Source organism: Stegodyphus dumicola, chromosome X2, assembly GCF_044657685.1.
Source record: "Stegodyphus dumicola isolate Sdum_Otavi_A_Nest chromosome X2, ASM4465768v1".
NCBI lineage: Eukaryota > Metazoa > Arthropoda > Arachnida > Araneae > Eresidae > Stegodyphus > Stegodyphus dumicola.
The window spans coordinates 63,535,035-63,556,602 of NC_140781.1; the positions used below are offsets into that span (position 1 = coordinate 63,535,035).

Below are 21,568 nucleotides of genomic sequence, written 5' to 3' on the forward strand. Positions count from 1 at the left end.
GCACCAGTTATTGATCAGTCAGTGTGAACCATGCAGTGGCAACCCTTGGATGCCATTTTAAGCATCTACTTTATAAGAGGCTTTCTCTGCTATGAATGGGATTGTCCAACTCATGATTTCATTAACTAACTTTTTTTTCTGTTAAAAGTTTTCACTGTTGAATTTGAACATTTGTCTCTGTGATTTTCTGATTGTCTAATTGGAATACAGCACTGGGTTCATTGCCAATATTGTTCATCTTGATAGGGTATTATCATAACTTTTATTTTTCAAAAACAGTTTATCATCACCCTGCATATCTTTGTGAAAATGGTATGCAAGCAAACATTGCTATTTTTTTCCTTTGATTTGGAACTAAAGTGATACTATGCATATAAATGCAGAATATATCAAAATCGCCAATTTTCATTTAACAAGTCTAGGCATTGGTAACTATATCATAAATTTTATTTTAAAAATTAATTGCATCACTTTGTATTCCATGTTGTACAGCAAATGACCAGTATGAGTCTTTTTAATTAATTGTCCAGATTTAATTGATTAAGAAAATGTATAACATTAACATTTATCTCCTTTAGCATTCTTTTCTATAGCATTATCACTGGAGTGCTTTGTACTGATAAAGTTTTCATAGTTTTATTATTTTTTATTATTATTATTTACAAATGTGAATTATCGTATGGATCAGAAAGAAATTATTATTTTTTAAAGAGGGAGGAAAAAAAGAACTATAAATATGAGTTTTTCAAATGTAATGTAAGCTACATATTAATTTTTTTTCTTTCTATTGTTTTCTGAAATACTATTCATTCATACATTTCTCATTATGCTTTTTCATTTTCCAAAAATACGCCAACAAATTATATTGTAAAACTTCCTGTTTTTACTTTTAGGTTATGCTTTCCTTCTTTTTCAAGATGAATCATCTGTTCAAGCTTTAATTGATGCGTGCATTCAAGAAGATGAAAAACTGTATTTATGTGTTTCTAGCCCAACAATTAAAGATAAACCGGTTAGTTTTATGTGCATAATGTTTTAGTTTCTTTTGGGGGACTGTAATTTACTATCGTGTTGTAAAAAATACTACAGTATCTGCAGGTAATATGTTCCAAAATAATTGATATTTCAAGATATCAGACTATAAAACAGGATATTTGGGCAGATTACCTAAATACAATCAAGTTTAATTTGTAATGTATGCACTGGTTTAAGATATTACCAATGTTTTAATAAAATATACATGAACTATCTGCACTGCATAGCATAATACTGAATAAAGTAATGCTGAATATATTTCACACTATTGTATGCATTCTTGTTGCATAATAAAAGCCTCAATTTACAAACAGTTTCATCTGCAAACAATTTATCTGAGCAAAAAAAAAAAAAAAAAAAAAAAAAAACACTTTGGTTGACAAATGGTATCTCGAATTATGAACACTTAAGTCTATAACATATGACTTTCATAAATATATAGAGATAATCTTTGCCAACAATTTACTTAGGGACTTCTAGAAACATCATTTCAATTTTGTCCATCGCTTAACTCTTATTAACAAAGTCTGGCAACAAGTGATTTATAGGACTGTAAACCTAGAGGAAATTGTGGCTAGATTGGGTTCCCAGTGGAGATTTTGTACACTTTAGATTTTTACTTTATTTTACATTAATTTCTGTGTGGGAAAACAAAAATTCCGTTTGATGAATGTCTTTCAGGAATGAATTAAATTTGTAAACCAAGTTTTTACTGTAATATGATTATAGCAGCATTAACAAGAACAGAGAAAATGCTAGAAGCAGAATGAATGCAAATTTTAATCAAGTACTATGGATATGGAAAGAAAGAATCATCAAATACTTCTAACCACTAGTGATCATGAACACCTCCCAGTATATTTATAGCATCAAACCAAATCTGAGAGAACTAAAATGCCCTCTTCAGTAGGTGGCTTGTAAGCTGAGCATGTATATTTGATTTGCAGTTACCAGTGTATCTCCCATGTTTGGTTTCATATGTTTGAAAAAAGGCTACAGGTGCTTGTAGTCGTGATTTTCTCTAAGTTGATGATAGAACTGAACATGCATGAACAGCCATATTTTAATGCTTCACACCGTTATGGCCATTTGTTAGAGGAGAGATGGTTTTGGGCCTGCTACATATCATTGATGTCAAATGAATGGATAAGGGGATTAATATGGCTCTTTACTTAATGCCAAAAAAAAAATTACACTATTTTAAAAACTTAAAGTTATATGGTATCCTTGTTTCTTAAATGCATTAGTCATCACTATTATAGTGTTTTATTCTCTTTCATTCTATATACATATTTATGTTACTTTTTTTTAACTATGAAAATCTAAAGCAATTTAATGATAGTCCCTTATGCTTTATGGGTTTTGAGATTTAGGACATTATATAGGGTGATTCATAAAGAAGTATACACTTTCTAGGTGCTGTAAAGCAGTAACATTCAACGTCTTGCACCACTTGAGCAAAACCCATTAGTTAGATGTGCTCTTAAGGGTCATTACCAGTGGGGTTTAGAGCTAATGGACAGAACTGACATAGCCGACCCATCTCCAAAACCAGTTTTTTCCCATAGGGCAGCAAGTTAAAAAATCGGAACTGCAGGCATAGCATAGCTGGTTGACGCCATTAGCTCAGATAAACCCCAGTAGGGAACAGCCCTTTAAAGTTTGTCTTGCCCCTGACAGAAGTGATGTAGATAAAAGCATGCATGTCATGTGACTAGTCAGTCAAAATGGCAGTGTCTGCAGGGAAGAAGGCTTTTTTGTGTTCTTCAATTTAACTAAACAGAATCCACAGCTGCTGTGCAACGGCATTTTTGATCGCGATTCAGAAAAGAACCTCCAACAATAAAAATCTGTCTATCAATGGCATGAAAAAATTTTAAATTATGGGCTGTTTGTGCCACAGTCACTATTGATGGACTTGATTCAGATATCTTAACACGCATTTGAGTGGAAATGAATTAACGGCTTGATGTGTATTTGTGTGATTAAGAGTTCACACATAGAACATCTGTGACTATCTCTAACAAAACTTAAAATAATTTTGTACAATTCTGTTAAAGGTAATATAATATCTTACATTCTTCTTGATTTATAGTGCATTGAAACTGTATACTTCTTTATGAATCACCCTATAGGCCTCAACTCATGGTATTGTGTATCTTTCTAAAAATGTTATAGATGTTAAATTTTGTGAAAAATAAATTCTGATGGAACTACTGCTAAAAAAGCTGCTTTTACAAATATTAATTTATATAATAGGCAATTTTATTGGAAAAACCTGAAAACTTTTCTTTTTAATATGCTTTATGTACTGTGTTCTAGTCACTGCAAAACAAAAGCATTTACCTCAAACAAAATGCAGCTGCACCTTTAGAAACTTGCATTATATTTTTTTGGCAAGTTTCATACTTTTGATGCAAATATAAGACTATCAGCTGCCCTGTTTGTATAGTGATTAAAAAAGTCAGTTGGAATAACCCGGAGTATGGGTTTGAATCTCAGAATGCATGATGTTTGCATGTGTATAGTGTCTTTGCAATATGAGAGCACTTAAAATACTGTCAAAATGAAAGTGCTCTTAAGAGGTTGTCTTAGGGTGAGTGGGATGGAGACCCTTTGATTCGCGCTTCCAGTCAGGTGGATTTGGATGGAGCTGGGCAAAATGGCACTGTCACACATATAAAGTGTCCAAGATATGAGCCAACTAAATAGGCCCTTGTGTCTAGGCCACTGTAAAAAATGTGTGGTCTTCTAATGTTATTAGACAAGCAAAACAAGTCACCTCACAATAATATGAAAATTATTATTTTTATTAATGTTATAAGGTATTTCTCCTGCCTTCTTAGCATGGTGTAGTAGTCTGCACACTGGGTGCATATTCCAGAGGTCTGTGGTTTGATTCCCGGTGAAGGCGTTGCTCATTTTTCACGTCTTGTGCTTCCAAAAAATACCTAATGTCTCTACAGTGGCGCCCGAACTAAATGGGTGGTGGATGATGATTCTCTACACCCAGGATTTGGCGATTAGGTACCCTAAAACCCCTGTCACCCTTTAAAAAAGAGGGAGTGTATAAGGTACTTCTCCCGCCTTCTTAGCGTGGCTTCATGGTGTAGTGGTCTGCACACTGGGCACATATTCCAGAGGTGGTTCGATTCTCGGCGAAGGCGTTGCTCATTTTTCACATCTCCTACTTCCAAAAAATACCTAATATCTACAATGTCAGTATATTTCATTTTATTATTAGATTGCTTAGAATCATAAATTTTGACATTTATGTATCCTTGATGCTTAATATATTTCTGTATGGAATTTTTGACAGTGAATATAAAAATGACAATGAAATTGGAACCTTTGTTATAGTTCTCAATTTTCAAATGTCTCTTTAACCCGTGTGATATTATTTTTATAATTTTTTTAATTATAATCTCTAGAAATTGAATATTATGATCCTAGAGACAAATAATATATGAGTGAAAAAAATCTACTCATTGTAAAATGCCCATTGTTCTGTGGGTGGTGGTCGCACTGTGAAACCACCGCATGTCTAGGACTTTGAAACTTACCTAGTTAGTAGAGGAAAAAACTTACCTTTCTCTGTGCACATTTCCAATAAATGATGAAATTTACGAATTTTAAAAAATGTATGTAGGAATTGCATAATATATATTTTTTTTACATTATTTTACAAAGTAAATAGAAAAAAAATTAAAAATAAACATTTATGTAATTTTTCTATAGCAGTGAAAATATAAGTACCTACATAATAAAGACGTTTGGCTAAATTGATTAAAAAACTCAGTAAAATAAGGATTAAAAAAAAAGACTCAGTTTTTTTTTTTTTTTTTTTTTTTTTTCCCCCAAAGAACAAATATTCTTTGTGACACTGTACAAAGCATGTTTTGTCTTTTTCGTACATGCATAGACCCACATTGCACATTTCGCACATGTGTCTTCTTCTATGATGTTTCTTTCTTGTGCTACAAAATGTACACTGCCTGGATCTCAATTTCACTGGTATATATCCAGCGTTATTTAGTTTCTTTTATCTGGCATATGAAATTTGGGGTGTTTTTTTATGTTAATTGGGGGGGGGCTTGGTCTCTTTGGCTTTGGTATGAATCATTCGTTTCCCATTCATACTTATTTTATTCGTGTCTCGTCCCAAAATATTCACAAAATATTTTTAATTTAAATAAAACTTTACGCGATTTCTATTTTTAATTATAGCAAAGTATATTTACGTTAAGTTTAAACCACAGGAAATAATTTATAAAATCACAATACTAGCTTGGGGAGCAAGTGTGTTGATGTCAGAGAAAAGTCTCTGGAAAAGAAAGACCTTTTTACTGAGCAGGTGCATGTATTGTTTAGTAATAAAATAACTCTGTGGTTTCAAAACCCCTTATCTATATCCGGGTAGAAAAACATTCCTATTTGAGAAGCAAGCAAATGCCATTGTGAAGAGCAGTGGTTTCAAGGCGCGACCACCGTGCCTCTAGAGCATTGTGACACAATGCTCAGTGGTACAGTGGTCGCGCCCTGAAACCACAAGGCAAATGCCATACATATAGAGGGTTTTTTATATATATGCACTTTAATTATTGCTATTTTTATTGTTTATGATAGCAATCATGATGTGTGAGGAATAACTTCTAAAATTTAAAGTTGTTTATATTGATAAAAGGAAGTTATTTTGTCTCATTGAAAATGAATTTTAAAAGGCATCCGATTTGAAGTACTAAGACCTAAAACATGTATGATTCTGCAGTCATTTTGTGTTATTTAGAGATAAAAGATCAGTAATAAATTGATTTTCACTCAAAAAATTTGGAAGGAAGAGGAGAAAACAATTCGAAAATTGGTGGTTTCAGGGCATGACCACCGCATGTCAAAGGTTTAATTTGGATACCTAATTAATACAGCAAGCATATGACATACCATCTAGTTGACATTCTCTGTATATGTATAGGCAATAAATAAGAAATTAAAATGCATGAAAAAAGCTTATGATAAAATTATTCTTTGTAGCTGTGATAAACTTCTCATATTCCCTGAAACACAATATGAATCACTGACATAGATGGATCTTTAAACCTTGAATTAATCAGCAGTTTTAAGTGTCATATTTGTGTTCAGCACACCAAATGAACAGCTTTCCTTTAATAATTTACTAATAAACCCTTAATTAGTATTATTAATCCCTTAATCAGTATAATTAATGAACAGTTTTCCCTTAATCAGTGTTATTAACTATTCATTGATAATATCTTCGAGCTTTTGATTTTCTCTTGCCTTTATTTTAAAAATTTATAGGTACAGATTCGTCCATGGCGCCTAAGTGATGCTGATTTTGTATTAGATGCATCCATGCCTCTTGATCCTAGGAAAACTGTATTTGTTGGTGGAGTTCCTCGACCTCTGAAAGCTGGTTAGTATTTGTTTTCCATCCATTAAAAGATAGAAGTTACATATTTTATAAGATTTTTAAAATAAGGCAAAATACCCTAGAATAAGATCCTTATGCTTTCAAAATGAACAAAAAGAAATATGAAATTTCCCCATGAGCAAAAATTACAGAAATCAGTTGCAAAGTTTGTTTTGGTATTCTGTTTTTACACAGTGTTGGCCAGAAGTATTGCAAGATAAGAAATTGGTATGTTTTAAAATTTTCTCTTTTTTAATGATTTAAATGATGTAGACTTACACTGACTGAAAATCAAAATGAAGTATAATATTTACTATCCTTTATAAAATAAGTCATGTTGATGTGTGTGAGTTGTTGCGGCTCGCGAAACAAAATAAAGCAAAGTACTTGCAGATGTATCCAAAATTCTTTGTATGAGATTAAGATTGAAATTATTTCATTTGTGCCAATATGCCAGTGGTGAACAATTACTAAGAAGTGATCAAAGTAACAGTGATAGCAACCACAAAATAGAAGACAGGGAAATGTGGAAATAAGCATAAGTACAGGGCACAGTAAGACATGTTGTGAGTATACAAATTTTGGATTGCTGAAATTGTTCATCACAGTATAGCACTGATAAGATATATAAAAGATTTCACATTTATTAAGCATTGTTGTTCAAAAGCAAAATTTAATGGGAAAGAATCAATTGACGTACTTACAATTTCTGGTTTGCCTTCCAGGCATCACTTAGATGATTTTATGCATGGCTGTATTATTGGCAAGATTGAAGAAGAGTGAAAAATAACAGATGTTGCCAGGGAGTTCATCAGCCTGAGTGTTGTTTCAAGTCTTTGGAAATCATTGCAAACAAATTGAATGTGTATGAAACATCAGGGGGTGTTCACAGTACAATGCCTGTAGAAGATAGGTATTACATAGTGCTATTGACAAAAAAGAACCCACGCGGCACAGCTACTGAGGAAGTAAATCAGTTACTTGCTGTAACTGGCAAGCAAATCTAAAAAAAAAAAAAAAAATTGTAGTCAGGTGTTTGCATCAAGGAGGGCTAGTGCCTGCCATCCTAATATGTGCATTCCATTGTCTATTCCGCCCATTTGTAATGTTGTCATCAGCATGACAATTTGAGGGAAGACAACTGGGCTTGTGTAGTAACCATGGATGAAAGGAGGTTCAGTCTGTTATCGGATAGTATTGTAGATCCCAGTTGATCTGTCATGAGAGTTGTACTGTATATAGTCCAGCAAACATACAGGAAAGGGACAGGTATCCTACATGTAGTGTCATGGTATGGGCTGGGATCGTGATCAACAGCTATACGTCGCTCTGTGTGCTTACAGCTGGGACTACGAGTGGCCAATGATGTTCTGCTGCCCCATGTTTGCATGTTCCGGGATGCTGTTGGCGATAAATTTGTTTTCATGGACTAGAATATAACATGTCATCGAACAGTCGCTGTCCAGGAGTGTCTAGACAGCCAGGATATTCAACATCTGGTATGACCAGCAAGTTCTCCAAACCTGAATCCCACTGAAAATGTTTGGGATTCTCTGTAGAGGAGTCTTACAGTGACCTTTTCTAAACAAGGATACCCTCATCCCTGCACAGACAAAGGAATGAGATAAATTACCCCAACAATTGCAATAATGTGCAAAGTGTCACACAAATTGTGGAATCTTGCATCACCTTCCATAGTAACTGTATCCCATAATGGCGTCTTACGCCAAAATACCTGTGGACGGTAATTGCATTTTTTTAACTTTCATGTTTTCAGCACGAAGTGACCATTTCGTCCTATTTTTCTATACATAGAGATATGTATAGAAATTCTATAGACAAAGGTGATATTTTGTAAGGATTTTGTAAAAATTTGTTAGAAGTTTCTAAAGATTTAATGTATAGAATCTTCCATATATATCTTATATATATAATGTGTATAAAATCAACTAATGAAATTGTACTGAAAATATCAGATCTAATTTATAGAAAATTGGCCTACAATTCTAAATAAGTTTTGTAGCTTTCAATTTCCATAAAAGCTGTTGAATATTCAAAAGCATTTTAAAATCAATAAAATTTTCTTTTGTGATTATAGATATATATCTACATATGGAATGATGGGACACATTTGTAAGAAAATATTTATTTATATCATTATCTGTCATACATCAAAATCATTACAGTATACAAGCAATATTTTAAAGGGCATTTCTGTTTATTCATTAACAGAAAGCTTTCACTGAGGTATATTTTTCAAACTGCTTTTATCATTTATCTACAAAAGTATACCATCATAGAACGTTTGAAAACATACATGTAGTGTGTTAAAACTATATGTAATGAATTAATAAATCTAGACTTAATAAAATCTAGAATAAATAAATTAATAGAATAAATTAAAATATCTTGAATTAATAAATTTGCACTGTAATCTATCATAACAAAAACGTTCTCTCCACTAGTACTTTACTAATTCTTAAAAGAATGTTTAACTAACATATATCCATTAGTCCATCACCTACCTACAGAACTGAAAATTTTAACAAACTGAAGTATTAAAAAGCATTGAGCAATCTGTTGAGCCTCTTTCTGTAATCCACAGACAATTTCTTTTTAATATCCTATTAAATTTTTCAAGGATAAAATGGATCAGCATATCCCAATTTCTACCACATAATGGGATGTACAATAACATATGAACATGGGTACATTTTTTGGTCAATGTAATTTATTTGTATCAGTGACAGATATTATAAGCAAGAATTATTCTAAATTTCTTTCCTGATCTGTTAGGGAATTGCCTAAAAATAATGCATGCTCCCAACTAAAATTAGCCAATAGTTACAAAATTTAGCAGGAAGGCTGTCTAATAATATGACTGGAGAATAAAATGATAACCAGCATAAAAATTCGGTTGCTTTCCAGTATTGAATAGAGTCGAATTAGCGAGGCTTATGACCAATTTTGGATGGAGTTTTAATTGATATCATTTTCTCGTCTATACAGCATTTCTGATCGTTATTTATGCAAATGGTTCATTTCATGTGGAAGTAAGCCATAACACTGTAAAGAATCGAACAGTGCCGAAACAAACACAGTACATGTAATCAATAGTAAAACGTGATATACTATGAAATTTAATTAAAGGAGATAAGATACTTTGGCCTTTAAACACCTAAAACTCGAATGTACCATGTTATTGCAAGATCAGCTGAGTGGTAAACACTTTCTAAATGTCACAATGAAGTTAAATGTTTAATTTCATCTTAAGCATGTGATATCATTTGTTCTGAGCCCTTTTTTTTACTCTTATCACCTTTGTGCTCACACCATGTACACCCATAAAAGCCATTAAATTGTACAATATTCTGTAATTTGCACCTCACAACTGAATCACAATTGCACAAAACTTCATAAACTATTGAATTTACTTCATTACCTCTAAAACTGTAGGGTATACCTTAATTTCAAATTCTATTAATTTCTTCAAAAAGATAATTATCAATTGGAAATAGAGATCCTAACCATATTCCATCCAAGATAATATACTGCTCAAAACAAATAGGGGATATTGTGAGTTTGATATAAAATAACCATATAATTGACAACTATTTTAACAAAAAGGAAATAAGAAGAGGTTAAAAGGAAATTTATACTGTTTATAAAATTGGGAATATGTAAATTTTGTCTGTGATGTCAAAAACTATGGATTTTAGATATGGAGTGAAAAGCAACCTGTAGCATTCTTTCTGTAGGAGGAGATTAAAAGAATTAACATGGGTTAAATGTTTTGTAACAGTGAATACAATGTCTCAGCAAAATGACTTAGCTCAATCAGTAATAATATTTCAGTTTTGATGTCTGTGTTGAAAAGTACAACCCTAGGAAAAGCCTATGCAATGTTTCCATTCCCAGGGCTTTGGACACACCCAGCACCTGTGTAACAATCCAGAGCGATGCATCAAATGCAGTGGACCTCATTGAAGCAACGTGTATGCAAAGAAACCTCACGAAAAGCCTCTCTGCATTTTCTGTAATGAGGAGCATGTAAGCAGCTGCTGTGGCTCACAAATTTTCTTGAACTCTCTAAAATGAATGCTCAACCAACCCAGATGCCAAGCAAAACTTACTACAGTGACAAAGTTAAAAACAAGCCAAATTCTACACCTAGCATTACGGACGGAATTTTTTCATGGTTTTACAGCCCCAAAGTTAAAGAACTTTTTAAAATCATTTCAGAAATCTTTAGGTATCTCCAGAATGCCAACCTAGCAGAAGAGTTACGCATTGGATTACAAACTATACAGAAGTTGATGGAGTTTGCTGGAAGTGAATAACTCGTGTTTTTAATGAACTTTGAATTTTCAGCCTAAATTACATTCTTTGCTCACCAGTTCGACAGCTCCTGGCCTGCAGTTATTATGTACTTTTTCACATATTCTTATTTGTATTCTAAATTCAAAATCATTTTACTTAATTTTTAAAGATCTTAACATTAATTTTAATTACTTTTTAACTACATTTGTTCGAATTTTTACTCTCGTTTTTTTCCATGCCATAATTTGCAACTTTAACAATTGTTCTACAAGGGGTATTGTTTTTAGCACGGGCACCCTGGTGTACAAATGCCATTCCACTGGAGGCTGAATCAGTAGCGTGGAAGGCAGTTGGTCATTTAGAAGAGGGTCAAATGCAATCCTTGTAGCGGAAGCATGAGAAATTTCTCAAAGTGTCATTTCCAGATTATGAAATCGGTTTTGGGAAACTGAAATGTTTGCCAAAGATCAGAACATGCTCACATGCCTGCAAGAGCACAAAATGGGGACCGGTATGTAACACTAATGGCCAAACAAAATTGCATTACAAATTCCTCTTTCTCGCAGCTGTATCTTCAGGGAGCTAGTGGTACCAGAACTTTGACTAAAACTGTTCACCTGCACCATGTGGATTTGTATGCTTGCAGACCTGTGGTTTGTATTTTGTTGAGATAAAACCACAGTGCTGCTGGCAGAAGGTGGGCACAGGAGCATCTCATATGAGGATGTGATGAGTGGAACAACCTGTTCTTTGCGAAAGAGTCACTTTAGTGCACAACCTCACAATAGACAGATTCTCATCTGGAGAGAGCCTGGTACATGGAATACTCCTGCATTTGTGCATGAAGCTGTCCAATTTGGTGCAGGCAGAGTGATGGTGTAGCCCAGTATTTCTATCACTAGCCGTACCAACATGCACATTGTTTGGGATGCAGCACTAATGGCTCAGTGATATAAGGATGATATCCTCAGACCTATTGCACTTCTTTAGCTGCAGCAGTCAGGGATCAATTCACTTTCATGAAAGATAATTTCAGGCCACATCGTGCTCAGCTGGTGAACCATTTTCTTTTTGACAAAGAAATTCTTTGAACACATTGGCGGGCAGGTTCCCCAGATCTGGACCCAGTAGACCATGTTTGGATCATTCTGGGGAGAAGGGTTAGTCGCTTATCTCCCCCAGAAACAATTCAGCAGTTGGAAAGCTCTCTTCTGTAGGAGTGGAAGAGAATACCCCAGTCCCTCACTGATGCTGTGCCTTGTAGAAAAGCAACATTGCTTTCAGTCAGGGGAAACCATACCTCTTATCAAAAGTCATTTGTATCCGAGAAATCACATTTTTTGTTTTTTTCATATGATATGCACAAATTGTGCATTTTTGTAATGACAAATATCATCAATAAAATTTAATTATTCGTTATTCATTTCTTTTTCTTTTCGCATATTTTGCAACACCAAAATATCCCACACCCACATCTTAATTTCTTCTTAAGAATCGCTGAAAATAAGATGGAAACTTTCCATGATTTGTTGCTAATTATACTAGGAAGAAATTTGTTTTTATTCTTTTTAGGAATACTTGTGGGAAATATCGTGAGTTAATCTTTCTCCAGAATATTTCCTTACCCAAAGGTATTTTCTCACCACATCTTTCATGAGCACTTTTTTCTGAACAGTTTTTCCCAAAATTGGAATTAATGTCAAGCGACTCTGACAATATATTATAACAACTAGTACATGGAAAAAACATTTTATCAAATTTTCCAAATGCTCGAAAATTTTGAAAAAACAAGATAGCTGGTTTGGGGAAAAATTAAGAATCAGGAATAGAGTCTGTCTATTTATATTTTGAACTTTCGTTTAATGAAGAACACTGCCGGGCAGATAATTTTAAATTCTGTGCCGAGATTGCCTAGACAATTAATTAAGCATCCACTCAGCATATGCAGCCATAAGGCTGAGAGCATAAACTCTAATTAACCAACACTGATTAACGAAGTTTCTAGAATAAATCTTTTGCTGAAATTTTTGTTGCAAATCCTGGTAAAAGGTTTTGCTTCAATAATTGAAAGTAACATTGCCATATAAAGGGAGATTCTAAATTGCATTTATAAATTAAGAGATGTGATAGTACTCACCCAGATGAGCAATAATTACCATAGAACATAGGGTCACATTCCACTCTTAGAGGCAGAAAAGAGGAATATTGGAATTCCAACCAGAACTTACAACAGTGTTGGCAGAGTGAATGAACGAGACTAAAAGTTGCACAATCAGTTTAGTGAAAAATTCACAGAGTCCATAAAATGGATAAAACCGGTAAATTGGTGTTCGAATGTTAATTCGAGCTCAGACATTGATGACGAACACTCAAATGCACTTGTAAGGCTGAGACCTTGCGAACGAGTGCAAAAAGTTAATTATCTAAATTATTAGGGAGAAAACTGCTACCTTGATATCAAGTATCAAAGTAGCAGTCCCCCCCCCCTTCGCCATCTTCTATCCTGTCCTTCCTGGACTTACTGTGCTGTGCTCATTCTATTTGAAGCATCCTTCTATGGGACACGAAGTTCTTACAGCCGGAACACAGCATGAACTTTTTGTGCTAATCTCGACATACAGCGGAAGTTAAAGCTAGTTGATAATATTCAGCCCTTGATTAGATAATTAACTTGTTGCAATCGTTTGCGAGGTTGAGACCTTGCCAACCAAACATATGCATTTGAGTGTTTGCCATTAAAGTCTGAGCTAGAGTTAACACTCGAATGCCAAGTTTTCTGTTTGATCCGTTTTGTGCACTCTGAGTTTTTCACTAAGCTTATTGTGCAGCTTTTGGTCTCTTTCATTTGCAACACTGTTGTATGTTTAGGTTGGCATTCTAATATTCCTCTTTTCTGATTCTCAGAGTGGAATGCAACCCTATGTTCTGTGGTAATTATTGCTCATCTGGATGAGTACTATCATCCTTCTTAGTTTGTAAAAACAATTTAGAATCACCCTCTATAATGTTTAGCATCTGCTAGATGTGCTGGTGTTCCACACCCGCATCTTAATTTCTTCTTAAGAATCGCTGAAAATAAGATGGAAACTTCACATGATTTGTTGCTAATTGTACTAGGAAGAAGTTTGTTTTTATTCTTTTTAGGGATACTTGTGGGAATATCGTGAGTTAATCTTTCTGTTTCTGGTCGCCCCATCTTCTTTGCCAAATTATTAAAAATTGTTTAGAAATTTTATTCTTGATTGTAAGTTTTGAAATAGATCAATATTAATCATATCTTTCAATGTGGCATCCTTAGCTTCTGTATCAGCAGCTTCATTCCCTATTATACCTGTATGTCCCTGTATCCACTTTAGGCTAATTGGACGAATATTTATTTCCATATTTATTGTTTCTTGAAGTGTTTGGATAAGTAAAGATGTTTTCTTCATGAAACATAAAGCCTTTAAAACGGTTTTGCTATCTGTATAAATGCTCGTATATTGTGACATTATTTTGAGAAAAGCCTTTAGCCATAAAAAGGCTTCCTTCAAAGCTGTTTCTTTGGCTTGGAAAACCTGGGCTTGAATCATTTAATCTAAATTTTTTACATATTATAACTTGTTTGTTTATCTTCGTAAGCTATAAAAGTATCTTGCTATAAAAGCATCTAATCTTTGATCCATCTGTAAAAATTTCTATTCCCTTTCCTTCGAGAACGTTAATATGCCAAATGATTGGTGTGCATTGAACTGTGGGTTTGCTCAATTTTACGACTTCTAATTCCGTTATCGAACTTGGAATATTTAATTCATCTGCCTTGCAGTCACCTTGAAAGTGAAAGAGATGGAATAACTTTGTTATTTGATTTGTAGCATTTTTCATGCCATAACTTAATGATCTTTTGTTCTGAATTTGTAATTATTTTTTATCTCCTCGTACACTATGTACATGTTAAGTTTCGTGATAGTAGTTTGTTTCCTTCTGGATGCATTTACACTCATGTCCATAAATTAAGGATAATTCGGAGTCACATGGAAATCGAACTCTAAAATAAATATATCACCTGTAAAATCACTACACACATCTTCAAGAAACATATGCAAATTTCAGGAAATAACCAGATGACACCGTTGGTACATCACAATGACGAGAGTGTAAGAGAGTGATATATAAGGAATACAGGCAAAGAAGTAAAATTGTTCGCAGGCGCTCTATAACCATTTCAGTGCAATAACCGAATAGTTATGACACAAAGGATGCATTTGGATGATTTTTTATGTGGTAGATTTATTGGCCGTCTGGAATGTGGGCGTACCCAACTGGAAGTATCAGACAAACTTGGAATTGCCCAGAGTGTCATGTCCAGGCTTTGGAACGATTCCAGAATGATGGTAATGTGAGTAGACGTTACAGCACATGTCGCCCCAGAGTTACAACGCCGAATGAGGACTGGTATTTGCAGTTACTGCCAAAAGAAACAGGTAGAGCACAGCCTCAGACCTGTCTCATCAGCTCTCTTCAGCCACTGGTATGACAATTTCAAGGCAGACCATGTGCAGACGCTTAGGACAGATTGGTCTATATGCTCGTAGACCTGTCAGATGCGTTCCACTTACTGCAACTCACTGTCGACTGCGGTTAGCCTGGAGTAGAGAGCATGCATTGTGGACACCGCAACAGTGGGCTTGTGTGATATTTTCCAACGAGTCCAGGTTTAGCTTGCAGTCTGATTCTCGCTGGACTTTCATATGGAGAGCTCCAGGTGTCCGTTACCACCAAGAAAACATCATTGAACGACACCGTGATGGTGGTGCAGGAGTGCTCGTTTGGGGTGGATTTATTCTGGGTTCCAGAACTGACCTGCATGTTCAAATTGGAACCATGACAAGCGAAATCTATCGGGACATCATTCTGGACCAACATATACGTTTGTTTCGGGGCGCCATGGACGCACAATTTGTGTTTATGGATGACAACGCCCGTCCTCACCTTGCAAACGTCGTAAGTGAATGCCTTCAATCGGAGGATATCACCCATATGGACTGTCCAGTATTCTCACCGGACTTGAATCCAGTAGAGCACGTGTGGGACATGCTTGGCCGACGAGTTGCAGCCCGTCAACCTCCTACATGTTTACCAGAACTTCTGAGAGCATTGCTTTTTGAGTGGTGTAATATCCCCCAAGATCAGATCGATAATTTCATCAGCATGCCTAGGCGTTGTACGGACTGTATTGCATCGTCTGGGAGACATACAATGTATTAACAATCATACCAACCATGTAATATTGGTTTTTTGTAAATAGTTTTTTTTTTTTTTTTTTTTTTTTTTTTTTTTTTTTTTTTTTGTAATTTGCTCCAGAGAGAAAAAAAATCGCTATTTTTTTTTAATAATTATCAAACATGTAGCATCTTTTTTTGCTCTTTACCTTTTGTTTAATAAATAAGCTTTACAAATAAGTCAAATTTGTTTTGCTTCTAACTCTTCCTTTGCCTGATTTTGCATTATCTTTAATTTATGGACATGAGTGTATTTAAAAAATACTGTTGTTATCATGGCTTATTTGAGCACAAAATGTAAATTTTCAGTATTGCTATGTGTCCTTAATTTTTAGTTTTGTGTTGTGTCATGTTCATTTTGTGATTCTTTTTGCAGTGGAGTTAGCAATGATTATGGATCGTTTATATGGGGGAGTGTGTTATGCTGGTATTGATACTGACCCAGAGTTAAAATATCCTAAAGGGGCAGGACGAGTTGCATTTTCTAATCAGCAAAGTTATATTGCAGCAATCAGTGCTCGTTTTGTGCAATTACAACATGGTGATATTGAGAAAAGAGTAAGTATAAGTAAATAAGTATTTTAACTTTCCCATTGTACTTTCTTTTTATAGTATGAGTGCACTAGAAGCTGAGTTGTGATGTTATTTATGAATTTAAAAATTTTTTGTTGATGTAAATGATATAAAAAAGTAAAGCAGTATAATACAGAATAAGAGCATGTTAAATTATAAGGTGGCTAATAAATCATCATTGATACTAAAAGATATGGATTTGAAATCTGGAAATGATATTTCAATCACTTGCAAAGTAAATTTTATGTATTATTATTATCATCATTATGATCATTAGTTTTTGTTATCTGTTTTAAGATTTAAAAATATTACCCTCATCTTTTTATGGAACCTGGTTGGCTACAACCTTTTATTTTATTACAAAACAAGTTCACCCAGTTCCCATTTTTCTATTTATTTTCACTTAATTTGTTTTTAATGTTGATTATCATTTATATGTCTTAATTTGTTGGGAAATTTTTCTCTGGAATTTTTGGTTTTCTTATTTGTATGTTTTGCACTTTATACTACATTTTTTAGCTTCTGCTATTATATTGTGTTATGTCTCTTGGATTTATTTGTAATCTGCTTGTGGTTGTATTAAGTCATTTTATGGATTTTTTTCTTTTAATAATTTAGTAATCAATCTTGAGTTGAAGAGTGAGTCAAAAAAAGGAGGACATAATTCTGTATCTCCTATTGTATTTGTCCAGTTGGAAACTCATGTCTCAGATGGGAGCCATAGGATATATAAATGTATTTGTGCTTTAGCAAAAGTCAAACTTTCTCTGAAATGGTGTGCTTTTTCCCCCCTAGTTCGATTCTATGCCCAAATTATGGATAAGTGCTAAATTTTGTAAAAGTCATACAAGCTGTTTCAAAGATACTCGTGCTTAAAACTCAGCATTAATTTATAACCTAGTGCCAAAAAAATTTCATTTTATGGACTTCTAATTTATATTAATTGTTTTTTTAGTGAATCAACACATGCTAAAGTCTTTTTGAACTTTTGTGATTCTTTTTGTAGTTACTTGAGTTATTAATTTCATATTTTAAATATTAAATAGTACTGCAAATAATGCTAACATATTCAAATATGTTAGCATTATTTGCTAAAATATTTAAATATATGCTGTATATTTTTAAAATATTTAATATGTCAGAAAAATCTTTAGACAGCTTTCTAGGAAAGTTCCTTTAATATTTCATTTAATTACGAAAATAATTTATGATCGGCTGCCACATCAAAGATTCAGTTTCAATTTAGTATGTTATTAAAACATGTAAATATTTGTGAGAAGTAAATTTTAAACAAATCACAATTCATTTTTTTTAGTGTTATGTTTGAAATTTTGGTGAATTAATAATCAATAGTAACCTTTATTTAGATATTATTTAAAATTATTCAAAATTATATATTATAAAAGCCAACAGTGAATAAAAGTATATTTCGCTGCAATGATCTCCCTAAGGTGACCATCTCTGCAAGGGACCGATATTTCTCAGAAAATAAAGAAATTATTTTGAAAACTGAAAATTTCAGATTAACAAATTTAAAAAGGATTAACTTTGTAAACATGACAGCCAAAAAATAGGTGATGTCGCAGTGCGATGAAGTTGCAATGTCTCAAAAAGACATTGTTTGATAACCTTCCCTTCCTTTTGTCTGATGAGGTTCACGATTAGTAACTATTACTCACAACCATATGGTTTCATAAATTCCTTTTCATTTTTTCTTAACAATGGAATGTTATCTCGGGGAAAAAAACTTTCAATGTGTTTCTCATAACTCTCTTGCTCTCTAGAATTCTGTACTAATACTTCCATCTGAAAGATGCAGTGCAGTGCAATACAATGAAAATATAATCAATGAAAAGTTTTTTAAAGAAAAGGAGAATATATTTAAAAGAAGAGTCACATAAAAAAGAGAAAAAAAAATAAGCCTATTATCACAAAAATGCAAGAATGAGAAATGAATAAGTATATACTTTGAATGGGGAAATACTATTTGTTACATTAAAAAGGGGGAAGATAATCAATAATTTTTTTTCAAAAAAACTAAATGAGAATGTTAAAAAGAATACTCAAATAAAAAAAAGATGCTGATCTAACAAAAATGCAAGGGCATTTGGTTGATATGTATATGTATAAAGCTAAAATTATTATTCAATTTTTATTAAAAAAAATTAATGTAAGAAACAAATTCTCAAACATTAGTTTCATGTGTAAATTAAAATTGTTAGTCAGTGCATGTAATTCTGAACTATATTCAGTTCGGAAAAGAAAAGACTAAAGCTGATTAGAAAAGTATGTATGGATTTTAGTTGTACCTGGGTGTTTTAGGTGTACCTACCTAATAAATATTTCCAACCAAGGCCTATTTTCTTTATAAGGCAGTATTTGCAAAAGTTAATATTTTTTCATTCGACAGTTACTTCAGCTATGAAATAGCAGCTTCATGTTTTTACCTAGTTTAGGGATAAAAGTCAACAACAAAAAAAAAATTCCCTTTTTATCTTATCTGAAAATTAACAGAAGCGAAGGCGACTTTGTAAGGAAAAGGTTTTAAAAATCTGATAGTTCCCTGTCTAATCCCAGCTAAAAGGGAGGTAGAAGTGCATTCCTATTTCCTATCTTTTAAATGAAACTTTTTCAAGCTTTACCACCTTTTACGGGTTAACCATTATAAATATATAAGCTTTTTAAATTTTTAAAATATAATTAAATCATACAAATACTTCTGTTCTTGTCATAAGCAAAAATAATGGCTAATGTTGTCAATTCATAGAGTTAAAGTTTTAACTATTGCTGAATAAAATTGAAATTTAACTCAAAAAATTTTTAATTTTAAAAGTATATGTGTTTGTTTCTGCATTCTTTTCCTGAGGGTAGAGTAGTATGAACGAAAGACATTAAAAATGTTAAAAAAATCTAAATCAAAATTTGAACAAAATTTAAAGTATGTAGAAAGGGCTTTGAAATATATATGTTGCCACAAAAATTTTTGTTATCTGTACATTTAATTTCTGATGACATACAATAAATACAAAGGACTTACAATTAGAAATTTTGCAATCAATAAATATTTTTGCATAAGTATTAGAAATAATTGTTTAAATTATGAAAATATATTTCAGCTTTAATTTTTATGGCATGAAAATATTCGAGTTGCAGAATGTGTTACGAAATATAAGTAAATTAATTTTTAAAATGGTTAACTTTCTGGTGCTGATGAGCAACACACTTTTATAATACCAAAGATCAGGGTCAACTCTAGGGTTTTGGGGGATCTGCCTGTGAATTCAAAAAAGGAATTCTCAAGCTATGTGTAGTTTTTGCTTTTTCTGTGGTGCAGATTTTATGGGAATGTACAAGCAATATAGTCATATTTAAAACAAACCTATTAGTTAAATTTTTGTTGATTTTTTTTTCATCCATTTAATCACATAGAGATGTTTTATGTGCTCATTCATGCAATATTTACAACTGCAACTTTGAACTGAAGAGAGAGTCTGTCTGTCTCTGAGTTTTGAACCATGTGTTGGACTGTGCATTGGAGTTTGGAGTGGCATGTGTTTGGAGTTGTGTCACTAAAACTCTTGCATTATTTAATTTAGTTTTTGCTGATTTATTTTACTGTATCAGGATCATTATCAGAATTGGTTTAATCACTAAAATAATTTCTCTCCAAGCATGGACATTGGATATCTTCATGGCATAGATAATCTGGACAGATGTTTATATTAAGGACATTAAAAAAGGGAGATTAACAAATAAGTTTACTGCTTTTAAAAATACTGCAAAATTTAAAAATTGCTTGTGCTAGCATTAAACTTTAAGTGAACTATAAAAGAAAGTTGTAATCTGTAAACATTGAACATCTCATTTTCGCACCAAAATTGCAATGCAGTTTTTATTAAACACATTGTATTTTGGATGTTAAAGGTAGCATTCTCAAAGTAGCCATTCTGCAAAGTAAAATATAAAAGAAAGATGAGTAGAGTTTACGAATGTTTCATTTCTCATATCACAAATTATGCAATGTCTGCTAATGAAACTAAGCATACCAATTTGCTTCTTCTCTCAGTATCACTTTTAATGAGTATAAAAATTTATAGTAATTATTTTCCAGACTGAATATTGTTTCTTTATTCAATTTTTTAAATGAAACGTTCAGCCATTTTTATTCAGTCTCTGCTTCCCACAAACACACATACGCATGTCTAATTACTGCAGTTTACAAAATAGTAAACATAGAATATTTTCATTTATCTTTTGAAACAAAAATATTGCCATTATAAAATAATTAATTTCTCATTTGTTGTATGATTCTTTATCTCTTGTATATTGATGTATTGGAAGCATGTATATTTTGTTGAATGGAATTAATGCAAATACAGCACAAAGTCCGAGATCCAGACTCGTCGGGACTTCAGCGATTCCGGATTTGTTATTTTTCCGAATATTAGATCATCTCTCTAATTGTAGTAAGGATGGCATGTAGAAATTATAAAATTAAAATATAAAATCTTGATTTATGAAATAATGAAGCATTTATGATCTAAAAAGTATCAAAATTTACAAAAAAAAAAAAAAAAAAAAAAAAAAAAGGCTTAATGTTTATTTTCTAACTTTATTAAACATTTCTTTGAATGTAAACTTTTTAAGTTCCTTTGTTATTTTGTGCTAATACTTTCTCTTTAATTCTATAGACAGACATAATTTCATGTTCAGTTACAAAGTTCCACTGTTCAATTCCTGTAGTTGCTGTGTCAAGAATTTGAAATAACTTGTCAATAGAAATTTTTTTGTTTTCAGTAACCTCTCCATCACTTTCTTCACTATCAGTAGCGGTATTTTCTGGATCTAGAACCATACTACAGATTTCGCCATCCGTTAATTCATTCATGATTGCAGCATTGTCATCGCAATGAAAAACTTCTGTTATATAATCTTCATTTATTACTGCTTCTCC

At 32.7% G+C, this 21,568-nt stretch overlaps 1 protein-coding gene across 1 annotated transcript in view; it reads left to right on the forward strand.

Moving 5' to 3' along the window:
* The window catches only part of LOC118183832 (cytoplasmic polyadenylation element-binding protein 2-like), a 141,984-nt gene that overhangs the window by 111,034 nt on the left and 9,382 nt on the right, over window positions 1-21,568 (forward strand). The window contains exons 8-10 of the mRNA XM_085810109.1: window positions 894-1,012; window positions 6,349-6,463; window positions 16,418-16,599. Of these exons, the coding sequence (XP_085666235.1) occupies window positions 894-1,012; window positions 6,349-6,463; window positions 16,418-16,599 (416 nt within the window). The remainder of the gene's footprint in view (window positions 1-893; window positions 1,013-6,348; window positions 6,464-16,417; window positions 16,600-21,568) is intronic.